The sequence below is a fragment of the Erythrolamprus reginae genome, chromosome 2 (genome assembly GCF_031021105.1).
Source record: "Erythrolamprus reginae isolate rEryReg1 chromosome 2, rEryReg1.hap1, whole genome shotgun sequence".
Lineage (NCBI taxonomy): Eukaryota > Metazoa > Chordata > Lepidosauria > Squamata > Dipsadidae > Erythrolamprus > Erythrolamprus reginae.
This window is the reverse complement of record NC_091951.1, coordinates 7,954,105-7,976,138: the sequence shown is the minus strand read 5'-3', so window position 1 is coordinate 7,976,138 and position 22,034 is coordinate 7,954,105. Positions and strand designations below refer to the sequence as shown.

At 46.3% G+C, this 22,034-nt stretch overlaps 1 protein-coding gene across 1 annotated transcript in view; it reads left to right on the top strand.

The window, feature by feature from the left end:
- Positions 1–1,570: 1,570 nt before the first annotated feature.
- LOC139159088 (uncharacterized) overlaps positions 1,571–22,034 on the top strand; it is a 35,885-nt gene continuing 15,421 nt past the window's right edge. Inside the window, 4 exon segments of the mRNA XM_070736452.1 lie at positions 1,571–3,586; positions 6,597–6,723; positions 11,138–11,989; positions 12,782–12,954. Coding sequence (XP_070592553.1) covers positions 1,619–3,586; positions 6,597–6,723; positions 11,138–11,989; positions 12,782–12,954 — 3,120 coding nt within the window. The 5' untranslated portion in view covers positions 1,571–1,618.

Below are 22,034 nucleotides of genomic sequence, written 5' to 3'. Positions count from 1 at the left end.
AGGAAATAGTATAAGGGCAGACTAGATGGACCATGAGGTCTTTTTCTGCTGTCAGACTTCTATGTTTCTATGTTTCTATTAAGTCTGCACTACTATTACTACTAGTTTTTTCTTCATCATTACTATCACCCATTTCCTCCCACTTATGACTGTATGACTGTAACTTGGTGCTTGTACTCTTAAGATTTTTATTAATATTGATTGTTTCTTCATTGCTTATTTGACCCCTATGACAAATTAAGTGTTGTACCTCATGATTCTTGACAAATGAATCTTTTCTTTTATGTATACTGAGAGCATATGCACCAAAGGCCAATTCCTTGTGTGTCGAATCACACTTGGCCAATAAAGAATTCTATTCTATTCTATTTAATTATGTAATGTGCATCACCCAATTGTTCCCTGCTTCAAATTGGTTGAAAATTATAAAGAAGAGACAGACGGATGGTTGAATGAATGGGCAAACAAGGCCAAAGAGCAGGGTGATGGATAAAAATCTGTCAGGAATGGAGAAATATTGAATTAATTCAGTATCTGGACTTCAGCATGAGCCATCCCAAGAATGTCCAGAGTTGTGGTGTTCAAAAAATATATTTTGCAGAAAAACTGGAAGGGTAAAATTTCAGCAGAGAAAATAAAGGGGAAATCTCAGAGATTGAAGCACTGCAAGGTCCCCCATAATACACCTGTATTGGACAAAATAAATAAATAAATAAATTATTATTATTATTATTATTATTATTATTATTATTATTATTATTTATTGGATTTGTATGCTGCCCCTCTACGTGGACTCGGGGCGGCTAACAACAGTGACAAAAAACAATGTAAAAATCCAATACTACAACAGCTAAAAACCCTTGTTATAAAACCAATCATACATACAAACATACCATGCATAAATTGTAGAAGCCTAGAGGGAAAGATTATCTTAATTCCCCCATGCCTGACGGCAGAGGTGGGTTTTGAGGAGCTTACGAAAGGCAAGGAGGGTGGGGGCTATTCTAATCTCGGGGGAGTGGGTTCCAGAGGGTCGGGGCCGCCACAGAGAAGACTCTTCCCCTGGGCCCCGCCAAACGACATTGTTTAGTCGACAGGACCCAGAGAAGGCCAACTCTGTGGGACCTAACTGGTCGCTGGGATTCGTGCAGCAGAAGGCGGTCCCTGAGATAATCTGGCCCAGTGCCATGAAGGGCTTTATAGGTCATAACCAACACTTTGAATTGTGACCGGAAACTGATCGGCAACCAATGCAGATGGTGTAACATGGGCATATTTAGGGAAGCCCATGATTGCTCTCGCAGCTTCATTGTATAAAGTAAAAATAAATGAAGTAAAAATAAATAAACTAACTTTCTAAACCTAGTCGAAGTCTTAAAAGTTGCCAGGGTTGGAGACCCCTGATCCAAGGGATCTCCTTTCCTCCACCCCTGCCGTGGAGGCTCTAAAGGCAGAGAAAGCAAACCGGGCCAAGCGGCGTCCCCGGGCGCCGGGTTGCAGGGCCTCCGCAGGCGATTTCCCAGCACTACTAGGGCGGGCGGAACTCCGCCTTATTGGGGCAGGAGGCTCAGCCTTGAAAAGGGCGGGGGACGAGAGCGGGCCGAGGCCGAGCGAAGCAATGGCGGCCGAGCGCTTCTCCCTGGAGCAGCTGGCGGACAAGTTAGCCAAAGCGGAGGCGCTGCTGATGGCGCACGTGTCCCACGAGGTCCGGTCCCGCTGGTGCTGGGCGGTCAAGCTGGACGGACGTCCCAACTTGGACCGCTTCGCCACGCAGCTTCGAGAGGCCCAGCGCGGCCGGGAAGTTCTGCTCGACCGGGACTCGGAGCTTTCGGAGACCGAGCAGGAGCGGCTGCAGGGGCTGCTGCGCCTGGAGATTGCGCTTTTACGCGGCATCCAAGCGCTGGTCGAGCGCTCTCGCCGGACGAGGACTAGAGGCGCCGCTGCGGCTGCCCCGGTAGCGGCGCGCGAGTCTGCGCTCCGGGCGACCCTGCTGGGCCTGTTGGACGAGCTGTACGTGGCCAAGCGGAAAAGACTTTGCTGGGACACCGCGCTCGCCCTCAAGCTCGCCCTGGGGGCGCTGGAGGCCAAGCGGCCGTGGGAGGCGATCCAGGCGCTGGAGCCGCTGCCGTGGGAGGAAGGGACGGCCCAGCCCAAAGGGCTGCTGGTTCTGCTCCAGGTGCTGCGCAAGGAAGGCTGGGCCGAGCGGGGCTTCGAGCTGCCCCTGCGGGAGCTGCGCCCGCTGCTGGAGAAGGCGCAGGCGCTGGTGTGTAAAGAGCTGCTGGCCTGGCGGGCTACCGAGTGGGTGGAATCGCCCGAGGAGGTGAAGGAGGAGGAAGAGGAAGAAGTAGCAGCAGAGACCCCTGATGGGACCTTGTCCAAAGTCCCCGGATCGCTGGAAACCGTGGTGGTGAAAGAGGAGGAGAAAGAAGTGACTCCGGGTTGGGGAGGGACTACCGTGCCCAAAGTCCCAGGATGGCAGGAGATGGTGGTAGTGAAGGAGGAAGAAGAGGGGACAGCAGATGGGAGGATGCCCAAAGTCCCCCTGGGGGAGGCAGGACTAGAACCTGGGTCCCTCCCATTGGCCCCCATGGAGAGCTTCCCTAAGGACCCCTTCATCCCAAGAAAGATACTGCCCACTCCCAGGATAGAGACGGGTGGGCTGCAGGCGAAGAGGGACACCCCCAGTTTGAAGGATGTCGCCAGAGGCCCCGTCCAGGAGCTTCTTGAATCAGGAAAGACGGCTGCCCCCGATTTCAGGTCCCCTCTTCCAAAGAAGAAGGCATTGGGACAGCAGGCAGAGACGGAGGTCCCCCTTAAGAAGGTTGCCACCGACTTCAAGTCTCCTTTTCCCAAAGAGACAGGTGGGATGCAGGCGAAGAGGGACACCCCCAGTTTGAAGGATGTCGCCAGAGGTCCCGTCCAGGAGCTTCTTGAGTCAGGAAAGACGGCCGCCCCCGATGTCAGGTCCCCCCTTCCAAAGAAGGAGGCGTTGAGACAGCAGGCAGAGATGGAGGTCCCCCTAAAGAAGGTTGCCACCGACTTCAAGTCTCCTTTTGCCAAAGAGACAGGTGGGATGCAGGTGAAGATGGACGCCCCCCGTTTGAAGGACGTCCCATGGAGGTGGAAGGACGTGGCAAGCAGCCCCAACCTCAAGGAGCTTCCTGAATCGGGAAAGACGGTCGCCCCTGACTTCGGGTCTCTCCGTCCAAAGGAGGCGGCCCCGGAACTGCAGGCAGAGATGGATGTCCCCTTTAAGAAGGGCGCACCGTGGAAGGAAATGGAGAACTTTTGGGATATCCTGAGAGTCATCACCAGGAGGAAGATGAGGGCTCTGTCCCACTCCTTGTGGAAGGAAGGCCCTCGGAAGATGTGCAGCCACATCCACCAGCTTTGCCTCCAGTGGCTAAAGCCGGAAATTAACACGAAGGTTCAGATGCAGGACCTGATGATCTTGGAAGAGTTTCTGTCCTTCTTGCCCCCAGAGATGGAGAGATGGGTCCGGGAGTGTGGAGCAGAGACCTGCTGCCAGGCAGTGGCCCTGGCCGAAGGATTCCTGATGAGCCAGGCGGAAGAGCAGGAGGAGCAGGTGAGAGACCTTTCCCGTGGCAACCTCAAAATAAGATTCGGGGCGGCTAACAACAATAATAAAACAGCATATGACAAATCTAATATTTCAAATAACTAAAAAACCCTTATTAAACATCAAACATACACACAAACATACCATGCATAGAATTGTAAATAAGGTCCAGGAGGGAAGTGTTTTTAATAGGAAAGTGAACACAAGAACAAGGGGACACAATCTGAAGTTAGTTGGGGGAAAGATCAAAAGCAACATGAGAAAATATTATTTTACTGAAAGAGTAGTAGATCCTTGGAACAAACTTCCAGCAGACATGGTAGATAAATCCACAGTAACTGAATTTAAACATGCCTGGGTTAAACATATATCCATCCTAAGATAAAATACAGAAAATAGTATAAGGGCAGACTAGATGGACCACGAGGTCTTTTTCTGCCGTCAGACTTCTGTTTCTATGTTTCTATGTAAAGGCCTAGGGGGAAGAGGGTCTCAATTCCCCCATGCCTGACGGCAGAGGTGGGTTTTAAGGAGCTTACGAAAGGCGAGGAGGATGGGGGCAATTCTGATCTTCCGAGGGGAGCTAGTTCCAGAGGGTCGGGGCCGCCACAAAGAAGGCTCTTCCCCTGGTCCCGCTGGACGACATTGTTTAGTCGACGGGACCCGGAGAAGGCCAACTCTGTGGGACCTAACTGGTCGCTGGGATTCGTGCGGCAGAAGGCGGTCCCGGAGATATTCTGGTCCAATGCCATGAAGGGCTTTATAGGTCATAATCAACACTTTGAATTGTGACCGGAAACTGATTGGCAACCAATGCAGACAGCGGAGTGTTGGTGTGACATGGGCATATTTGGGAAAGCCCATGATTGCTCTCGCAGCTGCATTCTGCACGATCTGAAGTTTCCGAACACTTTTCAAAGGTAGCCCCATGTAGAGAGTGTTACAGTAGTTGAGCCTCGAGGTGATGAGGGCATGAGTGACTGTGAGCAGTGACTCCCGGTCCAAATAGGGCCGCAACTGGTGCACCAGGTGAACCTGGGCAAACGTCCCCCTCGCCACAGCTGAAGGATGGTTCTCTAATGTGAGCTGTGGATCGAGGAGGACGCCCAAGTTGCGGGCCCTTTCTGAGGGGGTCAATAATTCCCCCACCAAGGTAATGGACGGACAGATGGAATTGTCCCTGGGAGGCAAAACCCACAGCCACTCCATCTTATCAGGGTTGAGTTTGAGTCTGTTGACACCCATCCAGACCCCAAAAGCCTCCGTGTTTGGGAGGCCTGTAGAGTGCTTCTCATCGCTAAGGGAAGGCAAAAATGCCCCGTTTTTTGCCTCCCCGCCCCCCAAAAATGGCGTTTTTGCCTTCTGCCAGCCCTCAGGAGCACTTTACAAACCTCCCAAACCCAATCACATCCCATTTTTGTGTAAAGGTTGTTTGCAAAAATGGGATGCAGGGCAGCGGTTCAGGAAACCAAAAATAGCTGTATTCGTTGTGTGGGATGCACCAACATTTCTACCCTCTTTGGAGGGGTGTGTGTGTGTGAAAAATGTGTGTCTCATACACCAAAAAATACGGTGGGTCAGTAACCCTTTCATTAAACGGGCCTGTCTATTAACTCGGCTTGTCAGAAGATCACAAACAGTGACAGAAACATAGTAGACTGACGGCAGAAAAAGACCTCATGGTCCATCTAGTCTGCCCTTATACTATTTCCTGTATTTAATCTTAGGATGGATATATGTTTATCCCAGGCATGTTTAAATTCAGTTACTGTGGATTTACCAACCACGTCTGTTGGAAGTTTGTTCCAAGGATCTACTACTCTTTCAGTAAAATAATATTTTACTGGACACTGTATTCCAAATGTGGTCTCACCAGTGCTCTTTATAGCGGGATCACAATCCCCCTCTTCCTGCTTGTTATACCTCTAGCTAGATGGACCATGAGGTCTTTTTCTGCCATCAATCTTCTATGTTTCTATTATTATTATTATTATTATTATTATTATTATTATTATTATTATTATTTAGATTTTTATGCCACCCGGAAACTAATTGGCAACCAATGCAGACCGCAGAGTATTGACGACATGTGGGCAAATCTAGGGAGCCCCACAATAGCTCACGCAGCCGTATTTCTAAAACACTCCGTGGCCTGCACTGGCTGCCGATCAGTTTCCGGTCACAATTCAAAGTGTTGATTATGACCTTTAAAGCCCTTCATGGCATTGGACCAGAATACCTCCGGAACCGCCTTCTACCGTACGAATCCCAGTAGCCGATAAGGTCCCACAGAGTTGGCCTTCTCCGGGTCCCGTCGACTAAACAATGTCGTGTGGCGGGCCCCAGGGGAAGAGCCTTCTCTGTGGCGGCCCCGGCCCTCTGGAATCAACTCCCCCCGAAGATTAGAACGGCCCCACCCTCCTTGTCTTTTGCAAATTACTCAAGATCCACCTATATCACCAGGCATGGGGGAACTGAGACACCTCCCCAGGCTTTTTATATTTTATGTTTGGTATGTATGTGTTTGTATGGTTTTAACTGATGGGGTTTTATATGTTTATTTTGTTTTAATATTAGATTTTTTACATTGTTACACTGTTTTTTATTACTGCTGTGAGCCGCCCCGAGTCTTCGGACAGGGGCGGCATACAAATCTAATAAATTATTATTATTATTATTATATTATTATTATTATTATTATTATTATTATTATTATTATTATTATTATTATTCTGCACAATGTGAAGTTTCCAAACACTCTTTAAAGGTAGCCCCATGTCGAAAGTTGCTCTTCTTTGCATTTTTAAATCACAATTGTTATCCACTTTCTCATGTAATGGGCTTTGTGCACAAATGTTGATGTTAAGTTACATTTGTGAACTGGCAATTTCCTTGCATTGGGTTCTTAATCCTACAGACCAGGCCTGTTGGATCCCTTGCAAATCTCTTGTTTAATGTATGGTTGACTCAAAAGGGGCAAACTGGCAAATGAAACCGACTCTTCTATTTTACACAGGTTTTCGTGTCTTTTCAAGAGGTGGCCGTGCATTTTTCCGAGGAGGAATGGTCTCTGCTAGATCCTGATCAAAAATCTCTGTACCGAGAAATCATGCTGGAGAACACTAGAAATTTAGCCTTTCTGAGTAAGGATCCCAGCTCTTTGTTCTGATGGTTAGAAGAAATGGTTGGGGAAATTTATTTATTTATTTATTTATTGGATTTGTATGCTGCCCCTCTCCGCAGACTCAGGGCGGCTAACAACAATGGTAAAACACAATATGTAACAATCCAATTTAATAAAACATCTAATCTCTGGGGGGAGTTGATTCCAGAGGGCCGGGGCTGCCACAGAGAAGGCTCTTCCCCTGGGTCCCGCCAGACGACATTGTTTCGTCGACGGGACCCGGAGAAGGCCAACTCTGTGGGACCTAATCAGTCGCTGGGATTTGTGCGGCAGATTCGTGCGGCTATTGCTATCCCCTCTTCCGCCAACACTATCCACCAAGCCAGAAAGGTTGAGGACCATTGGCTTAGACCAGAGTATTTAAAATTCATCAGCTGAACACCTTTCTGAATAGTACAGAATCCTTGACAGGATTACACTGGGTTTATTTCCTGTGCTGTGAGTTCTTTTTCTTTTTAAAAAAATATTTTTTATTATTTTTCAAAAAGACAGACAAAAGACAAATAACATTAAACATTTAAGGAGCTACCATTGCTCCACTTGTCATAGAAGTCTAACTAATACAAAAAGAAAAAACCCTAATTATAGTCAGATCGATACAGAAATGTCACACATGCACATTACATTCTTATTAAGTTTAACTCTATATTCTTTATGTTAGTTAAATTTCTTTATCTGTTAAAATATCATATACTTATTTAAAAAAATTAAAATATAAAATATATAGAAAATAATACTTCAACTTTATCATACTATAGAATTGTTTTAAAACTATTTCATTCTATCTTATAAAACCTTCAAAATAATGAATTCAAATACGGTAGTTATAAATTCTTACATACTGTATTTTAATTTTTAATACTATTTTAAAAATTCCATCATTCATATACTTTATCCCATATTTTATAAAATTCTGTTTCAGCTTGGTTGTTCAAACGTTTTGTCATCATGTCTAATTCTGCACATTCTATATTTTTTTAAAATACCTCTACATCTTTTGGTATTTCTTTTTCTTTCCATTTCTGTGCAAATGAAATTCGTGCCGCAACCAATATATGTACAGTACTGTATTATCAAATAATAAATTTCTTTTTTATACTTTGTATTTGAAATACCCAGTAGGAAGAATTCAGGAGATTTTTTAATCTTCTCCTTTGTTATTTCATTTATCCATTTCTCTACTTTGTTCCAAAAAATTTCTAGCCTCAGAACATGTCCACCATGTATGGTAGTATGTGCCAATTTCTTTTTTACATTTACAACAAACAGGTGAAACTGTCGGAAACATCTTGAAAATTCTATATGGTGGGAGGTGCCATCTATAAAACATCTTGATTTGATTTTCCTTAAAAGAAATTGATTTTGTTATTTTCCAGTTATACACCCATATCTTTTCCCAAGTTTCTAAATTTATCTCTTTGCCGAAATTTTTGCACCAACTGATCATGTTGTCTTTCAATATCCAACCTATCATTCTATGATTTATTAAATATTTATATACATTTCCAATTAACTTCACTTGATTTTGAAATAGTAATTTACCTAATATATGGTTTTCTTTTCTGAAAATATACGTTTTTATATCCATTTGATATCTGGAACTAATCTGTGTATATTGCCACCGGTCTAAGTCAATACCCAATTCTTGTAGTTCTTGTTTTGTTCTTAATTTTAATTGATTATCCAATAAGTCTCTATATCTCCAAATCTTTCCTTCTTTTTTAAAATTCGGAGGTGTGATGGCTTCAATAGGTGAAATCCATTCTGGCATTAGTACTAAGAAATGGTTTTTCTTTATTTCAATCCATACATCTATCAATGCTTTTCTAATAATATTATTTTTATTTTTATTCTAAAATAATTTTTTATTTACACATATATAATGAGACAATAACGACAGTACATTTACATAAAATATGAAAAAACAAGCAAGAGATATTTTTCTTCTCTCCTCCTGTAGTAGGGACAGTTGACAGCGTCCTCTCCTTTTTTTTAAATTTCTTGGCGGTGTTAAGACCAGTGGTTTGAGTTGTATATTGTTATAGATAAGTTCTTATGTTGTAGATTCTTATCAAATAATCAAAACAAAAATTGTATTGATTGTTTAAGATAATTGTTTTTTGAATTATTTCTTTATCTCGCAGCACTATAAAGAGATGTTCTTTTATTTAACCAGGTGTAGAAATCTTCCCATATTTGGTAGTATTTCATTTTTTCTTTTTCTTTTAGTTTCATTGTTAATTTATCTGCTTCAGCACAATCTAACATTTTTTTTTAAATTAAATTCCTTTCATTTGGCATATTTTCACTTTTCCAAAATTGTGCTATGGCTATCCTCATTGATGTTATGAAATGTTGTATCAAGTAGTAATGTTCCTTATTCACCTGCTTTTCAATGATACCAAGCAAAAATATTTCAGGTTTCATTTCCAATTCAATCTTAATTATTTCTTTTATCCACTTTTGAAGTTTGTGCCAAATTTCTTTAACTTGTCTGCAGGTCCACCACATATTTATTTATTTATTTATTTATTTATTATTTATTTATTATTTAGATTTGTATGCCGCCCCTCTCCGCAGACTCGGGGCGGCTCACAACAAAGTGAAAACAATTTACAACAAATCTAAATTACAGTTTAAAAATATTTTTAAAACCCCATTTTTTATACAAACATACATACAGACATACCATTCATAAATTGTATATACCCGGAGGAGATGTCTCAGTTCCCCCATGCCTGATGACAAAGGTGGGTCTTAAGGAGCTTACGAAAGGCAAGGAGAGTAGGGGCAGTTCTAATCTCCAGGGGGAGTTGGTTCCAGAGGGTCGGGGCCGCCACAGAGAAGGCTCTTCCCCTGGGGCCCACCAACCGACATTGTTTAGTTGACGGGACCCGGAGAAGGCCCACTCTGTGAAAATATGAACCTTGTTTCTCACCACATTTCCAACAGTTGGGTTTGAGATTGGTGTACATTTTGGCTAGCCTTGCAGGGGGCATATGCCACCTATAAAACATTTTCTCATTGATCTCATTGATTTCTTTGACTATGTCACAAAGGTGTTGGATCAAGGTGGTGCCGTGGATATTGCCTATCTGGACTTTAGCAAAGCCTTTGATACGGTTCCACATAAAGAGCTGATAGATAAATTAGTGAAAATTGGACTTAATCCCTGGATAGTTCAGTGGATTTCAAGCTGGCTGAAGCATAGACATCAGAGAGTTATTGTTAATGGCGAGTATTCTGAGCAGAGACAGGTTACAAGCGGTGTGCCACAAGGGTCTGTTCTGGGTCCTATTTTTTTTAATATGTTTGTGAGTGACATAGGGGAAGGTCTGGTAGGGAAGGTTTGCCTATTTGCCGATGACTCTAAAGTGTGCAATAGGGTTGATATTCCTGGAGGGGTCTGTAATATGGTAAATGATTTAGCTTTACTAGATAAATGGTCAAAGCAATGGAAACTGCAGTTTAATGTTTCCAAGTGTAAAATAATGCACTTGGGGAAAAGGAATCCTCAATCTGAGTATTGCATTGGCAGTTCTGTGTTAGCAAAAACTTCAGAAGAGAAGGATTTAGGGGTAGTGATTTCTGACAGTCTCAAAATGGGTGAACAGTGCAGTCAGGCGGTAGGGAAAGCAAGTAGGATGCTTGGCTGCATAGCTAGAGGTATAACAAGCAGGAAGAGGGAGATTGTGATCCCCTTACATAGAGCGCTGGTGAGACCACATTTGGAGTACTGTGTTCAGTTCTGGAGACCTCACCTACAAAAAGATATTGACAAAATTGAACGGGTCCAAAGACGGGCTACAAGAATGGTGGAAGGTCTTAAGTATAAAACGTATCAGGAAAGACTTCAGGAACTCAATCTGTATAGTCTGGAAGACAGAAGGCAAAGGGGGGACATGATCGAAACATTTAAATATGTTAAAGGGTTAAATAGGGTTCAGGAGGGAAGTGTTTTTAATAGGAAAGTGAACACAAGAACAAGGGGACACAATCTGAAGTTAGTTGGGGGAAAGATCAAAGGCAACATGAGAAAATATTATTTTACTGAAAGAGGAGTAGATCCTTGGAACAAACTTCCAGCAGACGTGGTTGGTAAATCCACAGTAACTGAATTTAAACATGCCTGGGATAAACATATATCCATCCTAAGATAAAATACAGAAAATAGTATAAGGGCAGACTAGATGGACCATGAGGTCTTTTTCTGCCTTCAGACTTCCACGTTTCTATGTTTCTATTTTTATTGCATTTTCTTTGTATGCGGTGGATTTTGTATATCTAATAATATTATTTTTAAAACATGAATGTGAGTGTGCTGGGAGTTCTTATTTTGCTTCTCAATTTTCATTCGTTTGTTTTCTTTGAAGGAAATCACTTTCAAGAGAACAAGGAAGACTTCCAGACGTTCGGGGATGAAGAGAGGAGAGCGGAGTTCGCAAATCCAGCGGAAACCCCAGAGCACGAAAGAAATATGTCAGGAAACGAGAGCAAAAACAGCTCAGATTCGCCTTCTCTTGAAATTCAAGGCTCTCTTCCCAAAGGAGATTCGAAAGACAAAAGAAAACTGGGAAGCGAGACAACGTCTGAAGAAGGCTTGGATTTATACGAAGAACACACAATGCGCATTAAAAAAAAGACTCCAGGCCAAGAGGATGAAGAAAATGACAGCAACAGGATTGCTGTCCTTTCTGAATGTGGAAAAACCAACATGAGAAATAAACCCAAAAAACATTACGAGAGACCTTTGAATGAGAGAGGTTCCTTTGCTCCCGGGGAAAGGACCAATTCTGGGGAAAAATCATATAAATGCACGGAATGTGGAAAGAGTTTCAACCAGTGCAAGTATCTGACTTCCCACCAAATCATCCACACGGGGGAGAAACCATTTAAATGCACAGATTGTGGGAAAAGCTTTCACCACAAGGCTAATCTCAATTCCCATAGAATGAATCACGCAGGAGAGGAGCCATATCGGTGTCACGAGTGTGGGAAGAATTTTACCCACAACTTTCAACTTGCGTCCCATAAGAGGATACACACCGGGTAGAAACCGTACAGATGCGTGGTGTGTGGGAAGCGTTTCAACCAGCGCAGTGACCTTAATTCACATTAAAAGCCACACAAGTGCACCGAGTGTGGGAAGAACTTTACTCAGAAATCCCATAAAAGGATCCACACTGGAGAGGAACCTCACAAATGCAAGAAGTGTGGAAAGGCATTCCATTAAAAAACGGGGCCCTTCATTCAGCAGTCCCCAGTGCGGGCGATGGCTCACTACTCACCCAAGTTGAACTCTGTGTAAGCACATACGCTGGCCTGCTGCTCATGGGCAACCAATTCTGAAAAGGCCAGAGCCTTGTAGTTTGCTGGGGTTCAGCAGCCTCTGCCATCAATCTCCCCAACAATGTTCCCTCTAATTTTTTTTCGGGGCGGGCGGAAAAATATAGTGTCTGAGCGGCAGTCCCTTGGGGACTGGGTGGCATAGAAGTATAAATAAATAAATAAGAAAAAAATTCCCTTCTTTTTTATTAAAAGAAATTAATAATAAAACAAAACCAAAATCTATTACTATTATTACTATCTTCTCTTTTTCCATCCCTGTGTCCTCCCCCCTTGTGTGTGTGTGTGTGAACTCTCGAACCATTTCCAATAACAGGTGAGCTATTTGAAATGGTTCAAGAGTTCACACACACACAAACACAAACGGCTGGGGGGGGGTTTTCTCTGTTATCTGGGTGCTTTTTACCATATGCTTTAAATCAAGAGTCATTTCTCTCTCTTTCTCTCTCCCCCTCTTGCTCTCTCTCTTTTTCTCACTTTCTCTCTCTCTCTCTCTCTCTCCCTCTTGCTCTCTCTCTCTCTTTCTATTTCTCTCTATTGCTATCTCTCTCCCCCCCCCTTTCTCTATCTCTCTCACTTACTTTCCCTCCCTCTCTCTCTCTGTCAGCGAGGGGGCTGCGAGAGCACTTTCTCCAAGCGCTTCGGGAACGCCTGCCCTGCCTCTACTGCAGCCTCCTTGCTGAAAGTCCGGGACGAAAGCGCTCCCAGCGAGGGGCCTGCAAGAGGGGCGGAGCAGGCATTCCTGAAGCGCGCAGAGAAAAACCCCTCTCACAGCCTCCTGGCTGGGAGTGCGGATGAGGATGAGAAGCTGCAGCCACCGCCGCGGGAGAAGTCGTGCCCCAAGGCAGGAGGAGGAGGAGGAGGAGAGGGGGCGGATCGGACGGGCGGGGGGCAGCGCCGAAAGGCCAGGGGCGCAAGGGGGCCGGAGGCACCGTGGGGAGGCAGGGGAGGCCGCGGCTCCCTTTCCTTCTACTGCCGGTGCCTCCCCGCCCCCCGCGGGCTGGCAGTGCGATGGGGAGCGCGCGCCCATAGAAAAGGGTGCGTGGGGGGTATTTTGGGGCACGCGCATGCGCATGCATGCAGCTTACAGGGAATGCTGCTCCCCAAAATGATCCGTATTACAGAGAAGCCGTGTAAATTCTTGCAATGCGGAAAGAAATTCTGTGAAAAATCCATGAAACGCTGTCGGTTCAGAGGCCCCTCCCTGGAGCTTCCAAAGCGGTCCACATCCAGGACAATAAGGGACCCAAAGAGATTTCCACCTGCCTACAATCACCTTAGCTATCAGTGGCTGAATCCAGAAAGACAACCACGTTTTCAGACACCTGTTGCACCTGGAACAGTTGATAGGTTCTGGCCTTGACCAAAGCCTTCTTCCTGAGCCAGATGGAGGACAGAAAAGGCGGCAAGTGAGAACACCCCCCCCCCCCGGCAAACTCTAAATGGGATTATAAATAATAAAGAACTATTTGGATTCTTAAAGGGCTTCCAATCTTGAGTTGTTGGATTTAGATTAGATTTATTGGATTTATATGCCGCTCCTCTCCGCAGACTTGGGGTGGCTAACAAAAATGGCAAAAACAGTACATAGTGACAAATCTAATAATTACCAACCTAATTACAGTTTTAGGTTTAAAAAAATTCATAAAAGCAACCCCAATATATATAAAAAACAAGCACACAATCAATCAAACACCAAAACAACATGGGCAAGGGGGAGAGGTTTCAATTCCCCCATGCCTGATGGCAGAGGTGGGTTTTAAGGAAAGACAAGGAGGGTGGGGGCAATCCTAATCTCAGGGGAGAGCTGGTTCCAGAGGGTTGGAGCCACCACAGAGAAGGCTCTTCCCCTGGGTCCCGCCAGACGACATTGTCTAGTCGACGGGACCCGAAGAAGGCCCACCTTGTGGGACCTAACCGGTCACTGGGATTCGTGCGGCAGAAGGTGGTCCTGGAGATATTCTGGTCTGGTGCCATGAAGGACTTTATAGGTCATAACCAACACTTTGAATTATGACTGGAAACTGATTGGCAACCAATGCAGACTGCGGAGTGTTGGAGTAATATGGGCATACTTAGAGAAGCCCATAATTGCTCTCGCAGCTGCATTCTGCACGACCTGAAGTTTCCGAATTATATTAATATTAAAAGATGTTTCAAGGCAAATTGTTCCAGTTCTAGTTCCATCCCAGACCAGTGGTTTTCAACCTTTTTTGAGCCACGGCACATTTTTTACATTTACAAAATCCTGGGGCACAGCACCAACCAAACTGACACTCTAACACAGTACATATTATGCATATAGTTAATAATATCTATATACACCATCAGGATAGACATAACCAGCTGAGGCTGAGGCTTCATTTAGTGGTGGCAGCATTTACCTCCAGTCCTGACCAGGATTAGAAATCGGGACCATGGGGAGGAGCAGCAGTTTCAACTGCTCACCATGGCCACACAATGACAAGTGCACAGCAGCCGGGCGGGGACTTTCCTGGGTATGGATGAGAGGCGGCGTGCTATTGGTTCATCACTAGCGGTCGGGATGAATCCTAGAAGGTGATTGGTCAGTGAGCGTTCCCTGTGCCTCCACTCTTCCTGTTACTGATAGCTGGAAGGATTGTGAGGGGAAAGTTTATGTTCGGATGGAGGCAGCTGGCAGTGGGCTGGATAAATAATAATTAATTAATAATAATTTATTGGATTTGTATGCCGCCCCTCTCCGTAGACTCGGGGCGGCTAACAACAATGATAAAAACAACATGTGACGATCCAATAATAAAACAACTAAAAACCCTTATTTATAAAACCAAACATACACACAAACATACCATGCATAACTTGTAATGGCCTAGGGGGAAGGAATATCTCAACTCCCCCATGCCTGGCAGTATAAATGAGTCTTGAGTAATTTACAAAAGACAGGGAGGGTGGGGGCAATTCTAATCTCCAGGGGGAGTTGGTTCCAGAGGGCTGGGGCCACAACAGAGAAGGCTCTTCCCCTGGGGCCCGCCAAACGACATTGTTTAGTCGATGGGACCCGGAGAAGGCCAACTCTGTGGGGCCTTATTGGTCGCTGGGGTTCGTGCGGTAGCAGGCGGTCCAATGCCATGTAGGGCTTTAAATGTCATAACCAACACTTTGAATTGTGACCGGAAACTGATCGGCAGCCAATGCAAGCCACGGAGTGTTGAAGAAACATGGGCGAATCTTGGAAGCCCCACAATGGCTCTCGCGGCTGCATTCTGCACGATCTGAAGTTTCCGAACACTTTTCAAAGGTAGCCCCATGTAGAGAACGTTGCAGTAATCGAACCTCGAGGTGATGAGGGCATGAGCCACTGTGAGCAGTGACTCCCTGTCCAAATAGGGCCGCAACTGGTGTACCAGGCGAACCTGGGCAAACGCCCTCCTCACCACAGCCAAAAGATGATGTTCCAATGTCAGCTGTGGATCGAGGAGGACGCCCAAGTTGCGAACCCTCTCTGAGTTAGTCAACAGTTCCCCCTCCCAGGGTAATGGACGGACAGATGGAATTGTCCTTGGGAGGCAAGACCCACAGCCACTCCATCTTATCAGGGTTGAGTTTGAGTCTGTTGACACCCATCCAGGCCCCAACAGCCTCCAGGCGCCGGCACATCACTTCCACTGCTTCGTTGACTGGACATGGGATGGAGATGTATAACTGCGTATCATCGACGTATTGATGATACCTCACTCCATGCCCTTGGATACAGCCTTAGTGGGCCATATCCAGCATGCAGGCCGTAGTTTGGGGAACCATGTTTAATTTCCCCACGGCACACCAGACAACGTCTCACAGCACACTGATTGAAAAACATTGTCCCAGACAATATATTTTGGAGGAATTCTGCGATTGCCTTTCATTCTTGTCTGCTGCAATAAATGATTAGGCAGCTCCCCCTTGGACACTGTGCCAGGGTGGCCTCTGTCCGTATCCTCGGAAAGGCAAATTTATTTATTTATTGATTTAGTGGATTTGTATGCCGCCCCTCTCCAGAGACTCGGGGCGACTAACAGCAATAATAAAACAGCATATAATAATAATAATACAATAATAAAAACAGTTAAAAACCCATTATTATAAAACCCAAACATACATTCAGACATACCATGCATAAAATTGTAAAGGCCTAGGGGGAAAGAGTATCTCAATTACCCCATGCCTGGCGGTAGAGGTGGGTTTTAAGCAGCTTACGAAAGGCAAAGGAGGGTGGGGGCAATTCTAATCTCTGGGGGGAGTTGGTTCCAGAGGGCCGGGGCCGCCACAGAGAAGGCTCTTCCCCTGGGTCCTGCCAAGCGACATTGTTTAGTTGACGGGACCCGGAGAAGGCCCACTCTGGGACTTAACTGGTCGCTGGGATTCGTGCAGCAGAAGGCGGTCTCTGAGATAATCTGGTTCGGTGCCATGTAGGGCTTTATAGGTCATAACCAACACTTTGAATTGTGACCGGAAACTGATCGGCAACCAATGCAGACTGCGGAGTGTTGGTGTAATATGGGAATATTTGGGGAAGCCCATGATTGCTCTCGGAGCTGCATTCTGCACGATCTGAAGTTTCCGAACACTTTTCAAAGGTAGCCCCATGTAGAGAGCATTACAGTAGTCGAGCCTCGAGGTGATGAGGGCATGAGTGACTGTGAGCAGTGACTCCCAGTCCAAGTAGGGTCACAACTGGTGCACAACGTGAACCTGGGCAAACGTCCCCCTCGCCACAGCTGAAAGATGTTTCTCTAATGTGAGCTGTGGATCGAGGAGGACGCCCAAGTTGCGAACCTTCTCTGAGGGGGTCAGTGATTCTTCCCCCAGGGTAATGGACGGACAGATGGAATTGTCCTTGGGAGGCAAGACCCACAGCCACTCCGTCTTGTCTGGGTTGAGTTTGAGTTTGTTGACACCCATCCGTAGACTCATTGCACCGGAAATCGCAGGTTGCGAGTCTCTCTTGATGAGGTTGGACTTAGGGGTTCAGGTGGGCTTATTTCTCACGTACCTGCCTCCCAGCTGCGTGTCAAAAGCCCTGCCTGTGCTACTCGAGGAGGTAGCCGGGTTGGCGGTGGAGTTCCCCGGACTCATCGTCCTGGGGGACTTCAACCTCTGGGTTGGCACAGGAGTTCATGGCCACCATGACAGCCGTGGACCTGACTCAAGTAGTACAGGGTCCAACTCACGAGGGAGGGCACGCACCTGACATGGTATTCCTTTCCGAGCAATTGAGTAATGGTCTGAGACTAAGGGGCTTAGAAGTATTGCCTTTGTCATGGTCAGACCATTTTCTACTACGGCTTGACTTCCTGGCTCCAATCCTCCCCCGCAGGGAGGCGGAACCAATGAAGATGTTCCGCCCCAGACGCCTGATGGACCCAGAGGGCTTTCAAACGGCGCTTGGGGTTATTCCAGAGGCACTCGTCCACAGTTCGGCGGAGTCTCTCGCGGAGGCCTGGAACAGGGCCGCAACGGGGGCTCTTGACCGGATTGCGCCTTTGCGACCTCTAGGTGGCGTTACACCCCGTAGAGCTCCATGGTTCAACGAGGAGTTCCGGGAGTTGAAATGCCAAAAGAGACGTCTAGAGAAGCGATGGAGGAAGAGTAGGTTTGAATCCGACCGAACACTTGTAAGAGCTTTTATTAAGACTTACAAAGTGGCGCTCAAGGCGGCAAGATGCGCGTATCATGCCGCCTTGATTGCATCAGCGGAATCCCGCCCGGCCGCTCTGTTTAGGGTGACCCGCTCCCTTCTTAACCAGGGGGGAGTTGGGGAGCCCTTACAGAGTAGTGCCGAGGATTTTAACACGTTTTTCGCTGATAAAGTCGCTCGGATCTGGGCCGACCTCGACTCCAATTGTAAAACAGAGTCGACTGACAACGAGTCAGTCGAGGTGACTGGGGCACGTACTTGTCCACCTGTCTGGGAAGAGTTTGATCTGGTGACACCTGATGAAGTGGACAAGGCCATTGGAGCTGTGAGTTCCGCCACCTGTTTACTGGATCCGTGTCCCTCCTGGCTGGTTTCGGCCAGTCGGGAGGTGACACGGAGCTGGGCCCAGGAGATTACCAACGCTTCCTTGGGGAGGGGAGTTTTTCCATCACTCTATAAAGAAGCGCTCGTGCGCCCCCTCCTCAAGAAGCCCTCCCTGGACCCAGCTGTGCTTAACAACTATCGTCCAGTCTCCAACCTTCCCTTTATGGGGAAGGTTGTCGAGAAGGTGATGGCGCTCCAGCTCCAGCAGTCCTTGGAAGAAGCCGATTATCTAGGTCCCCAGCAGTCGGGTTTCAGGCCTGGTTACAGCACGGAAACTGCTTTGGTCGCGTTGATGGATGATCTCTGGCGGGCCCGGGACAGGGGTTTATCCTCTGTCCTGGTGCTCCTTGACCTCTCAGCGGCTTTTGATACCATCGACCATGGTATCCTTCTGCACCGGCTGGAGGGGTTGGGGGTGGGAGGCACTGTCCTTCAGTGGTTCTCCTCCTACCTCTCTGGCCGGTCGCAGTTGGTGTTAGTGGGGGGTCAGAGGTCGACTCCTAGGTTTCTCCCTTGTGGGGTGCCTCAGGGGTCGGTCCTCTCCCCCCTGCTATTCAACATCTACATGAAACCGCTGGGCGAGATCATCCAAGGACATGGGGTGAGGTATCATCAATATGCGGATGATACCCAGCTTTACATCTCCACCCCATGCCCAGTCAATGAAGCGGTGGAAGTGATGTGCCGGTGCCTGGAGGCTGTTGGGGCCTGGATGGGTATCAACAGACTCAAACTCAACCCGGATAAGACGGAGTGGCTGTGGGTTCTGCCTCCCAAGGACAATCCCATCTGTCCGTCCATTACCCTGGGGGGGGGAATTATTGACCCCCTCAGAGAGGGTCCGCAACTTGGGCGTCCTCCTCGATCCACAGCTCACATTAGAAAAACATCTCTCACCTGTGGCGAGGGGGGCGTTTGCCCAGGTTCGCCTGGTGCACCAGTTGCGGCCCTATCTGGACCGGGACTCATTGCTCACAGTCACTCATGCCCTCATCACCTCGAGGTTCGACTACTGTAATGCTCTCTACATGGGGCTACCTTTGAAAAGTGTTCGGAAACTTCAGATCGTGCAGAATGCAGCTGCGAGAGCAGTCATGGGCCTACCTAGGTATGCCCATGTTTCACCATAACTCCGCAGTCTGCATTGGTTGCCAATCAACTTCCGGTCGCAATTCAAAGTGTTGGTTATGACCTTTAGAGCCCTTCATGGCACTGGACCAGAATATCTCCGAGACCGCCTGCTGCCGCACGAATCCCAGCGACCGATTAGGTCCCACAGAGTTGGCCTTCTCCGGGTCCCGTCAACTAAACAATGTCGGTTGGCGGGCCCCAGGGGAAGAGCCTTCTCTGTGGTGGCCCCGACCCTCTGGAACCAACTCTCCCCGGAGATTAGAACTGCCCCTACTCTCCTTGCCTTTCGTAAACTCCTTAAGACCCACCTGTGTCGTCAGGCATTGGGGAACTGAGACATCTCCCCCGGGCATATACAATTTATGAATGGTATGTGTGTATGTATGTGTGCTTAGAAAATGGGGTTTTTAAAATGTTTTTAGTAGAAATTTAGATTTGTTGAAATTGTCTTCTGTTATTCTGTTGTGAGCCGCCCCGAGTCTGCGGAGAGGGGCGGCATACAAATCTAAATAAATGAAATGAAATGAATAAATGAAATGAAATCCGGGCCCCAACAGCCTCCAGGCACCGGCACATCACTTCCACTGCTTCGTTGACTGGACATCAAATCCTTGACTCCATAGATTTAGAGCAAAGTACTTTTACTAGGAACGAACTGAGAGCAAAAAATCCCAGGTAAGCTTCGAGGCAAAGCAGGCAGAAACAGCAACTTGAAACACACTGTACAGTCCAACCCTCTTGTAGCCAAGCAATCGGAGGTTGCGGCATAACAGAGCTAACAGAAATGGCCTTGGAGAGATAAGCAGAACCCAGGGCTTGCAAAGCTGCAAGGAAAAATTCTCCACTGATTCCTCCCCACCTTTTCCATGACAGCAAGCAGCAAGCTAGCTGACACCACCCACACTACCAGTTCAGACGCCCTAAATATAACTAGAATAAGAGAGTTGGAAGGGACCTTGGAGGTCTTGTAGTTCAGGGGTAGGCAAAGTGGGGTCTTCTATGACTTGAGGACTTCAACTCCCAGAATTCCTGAGCCAATCACGCTAGCTCAGGAATTCTGGGAGTTGAAGTCCACATTTCATAGAAGACCCAACTTTGCCTACCCCTGAGCCAGGCTAAGTTACCTGCTGAAGTGTGGGCTCACAACCTAACTTTCTTTTGTTTGTTGTTTTTTTTACACATGGCAAATTCAGGAATAATAATAATAATTTATTAGATTTGTATGCTGCCCCTCTCCGAAGACTCGGGGCGGCTCACAACAATAATAAAACAGTGTGACAACGTAAACAAATCTAATATTAAAAAAGCATCTAAAAAAGGAAGGTTGAATTTGATGTTAAAGCTAGTTAGTTGGTGGTTGGATGGTTGGTTGGTTCAGGGATAGGCAAAGTTGGCTCTTCTATGACTTGTGGACTTCAACTCCCAGAATTCCTGAGCCAATCACGCTAGCTCTGGAATTCTGGGAGTTGAAGTCCACATGTCATAAAAGAGCCAACTTTGCCTACCCCTGTTCTAGTTGAACCCCTGCTCAAGCAGGAGACCCTATTACTGTATTATTATTATTATTATTATTATTATTATTATTATTATTATTTTTTTTTTATTGGATTTGTATGCCGTCCCTCTCCGGAGACTCGGGGCGGCTCACAGCAATAATAAGACAGCGTACAATAATAATCCAATACTAAAAACGATTAAAAACCCATTAATATAAAAACCAAACATACATACAGACATACCATGCAAAGAATTGTAAAGGCCTAGGGGGAAAGAGTATCTCAATTCCCCCATGCTTGGCAGCAGAGGTGGGTTTTAAGTTGCTTACGAAAGGCAAAGAGAGTGGGGGCAATTCTAATTTCTGGGGGGAGTTGGTTCCAGAGGGCCGGGGCCGCCACAGAGAAGGCTCTATGCCAGTGATGGTGAACCTTTTAGGCACGGAGTGCCCGAACATGCCTAAACTAAACAGGTACATGTGTGAACAGGCGTACCTGCACAGCAGACACCCCAAAAGGTAAAAATATTTTTCTTTTATGAGCTTCTGTTTCGTTTGCAAAGAAACAGCAGCTCACAAAAGAAATGCCACAGAGATCTTAGATGGTTGTCCAACCTCTTCTTAAAAACCTCCAGTGTTGCAGCACAACTTCCCTTCGCTGAGCCACTGCTGGAAAGATTTACCGAGGTTCATGATGGTGGTGAACCTATGGCAAGCATGCCAGAGGTGGCACAGAGCTCTCTCTGTCGGCATGCATATCATCGCCAGTTGCTCTCCTGGTTTCTTGTGCACCAGCTGATTCCAAAAACAGGAAGACCAGCTGACCAGTACATATAATACTGGTAGACATCAGAGAGTTATTGTTAATGGCGAGTATTCTGAGCAGAGACAGGTTACAAGTGGTGTGCCACAAGGGTCTGTTCTGGGTCTTATTTTTTTTAATATGTTTGTGAGTGACATAGGGGAAGGTTTGGTAGGGAAGGTTTGCCTATTGGCCGATGACTCTAAAGTGTGCAATAGGGTTGATATTCCTGGAGGCGTCTGTATGGTAATTGATTTAGCTTTACTAGATAAATGGTCAAAGCAATGGAAACTGCAGTTTAATGTTTCCAAATGTAAAATAATGCACTTGGGGAAAAGGAATCCTCAATCTGAGTACAGTATTGCATTGGCAGTTCTGTGTTAGCAAAAACTTCAGAAGAGAAGGATTTAGGGGTAGTGATTTCTGACAGTCTCAAAATGGGTGAGCAGTGTGGTC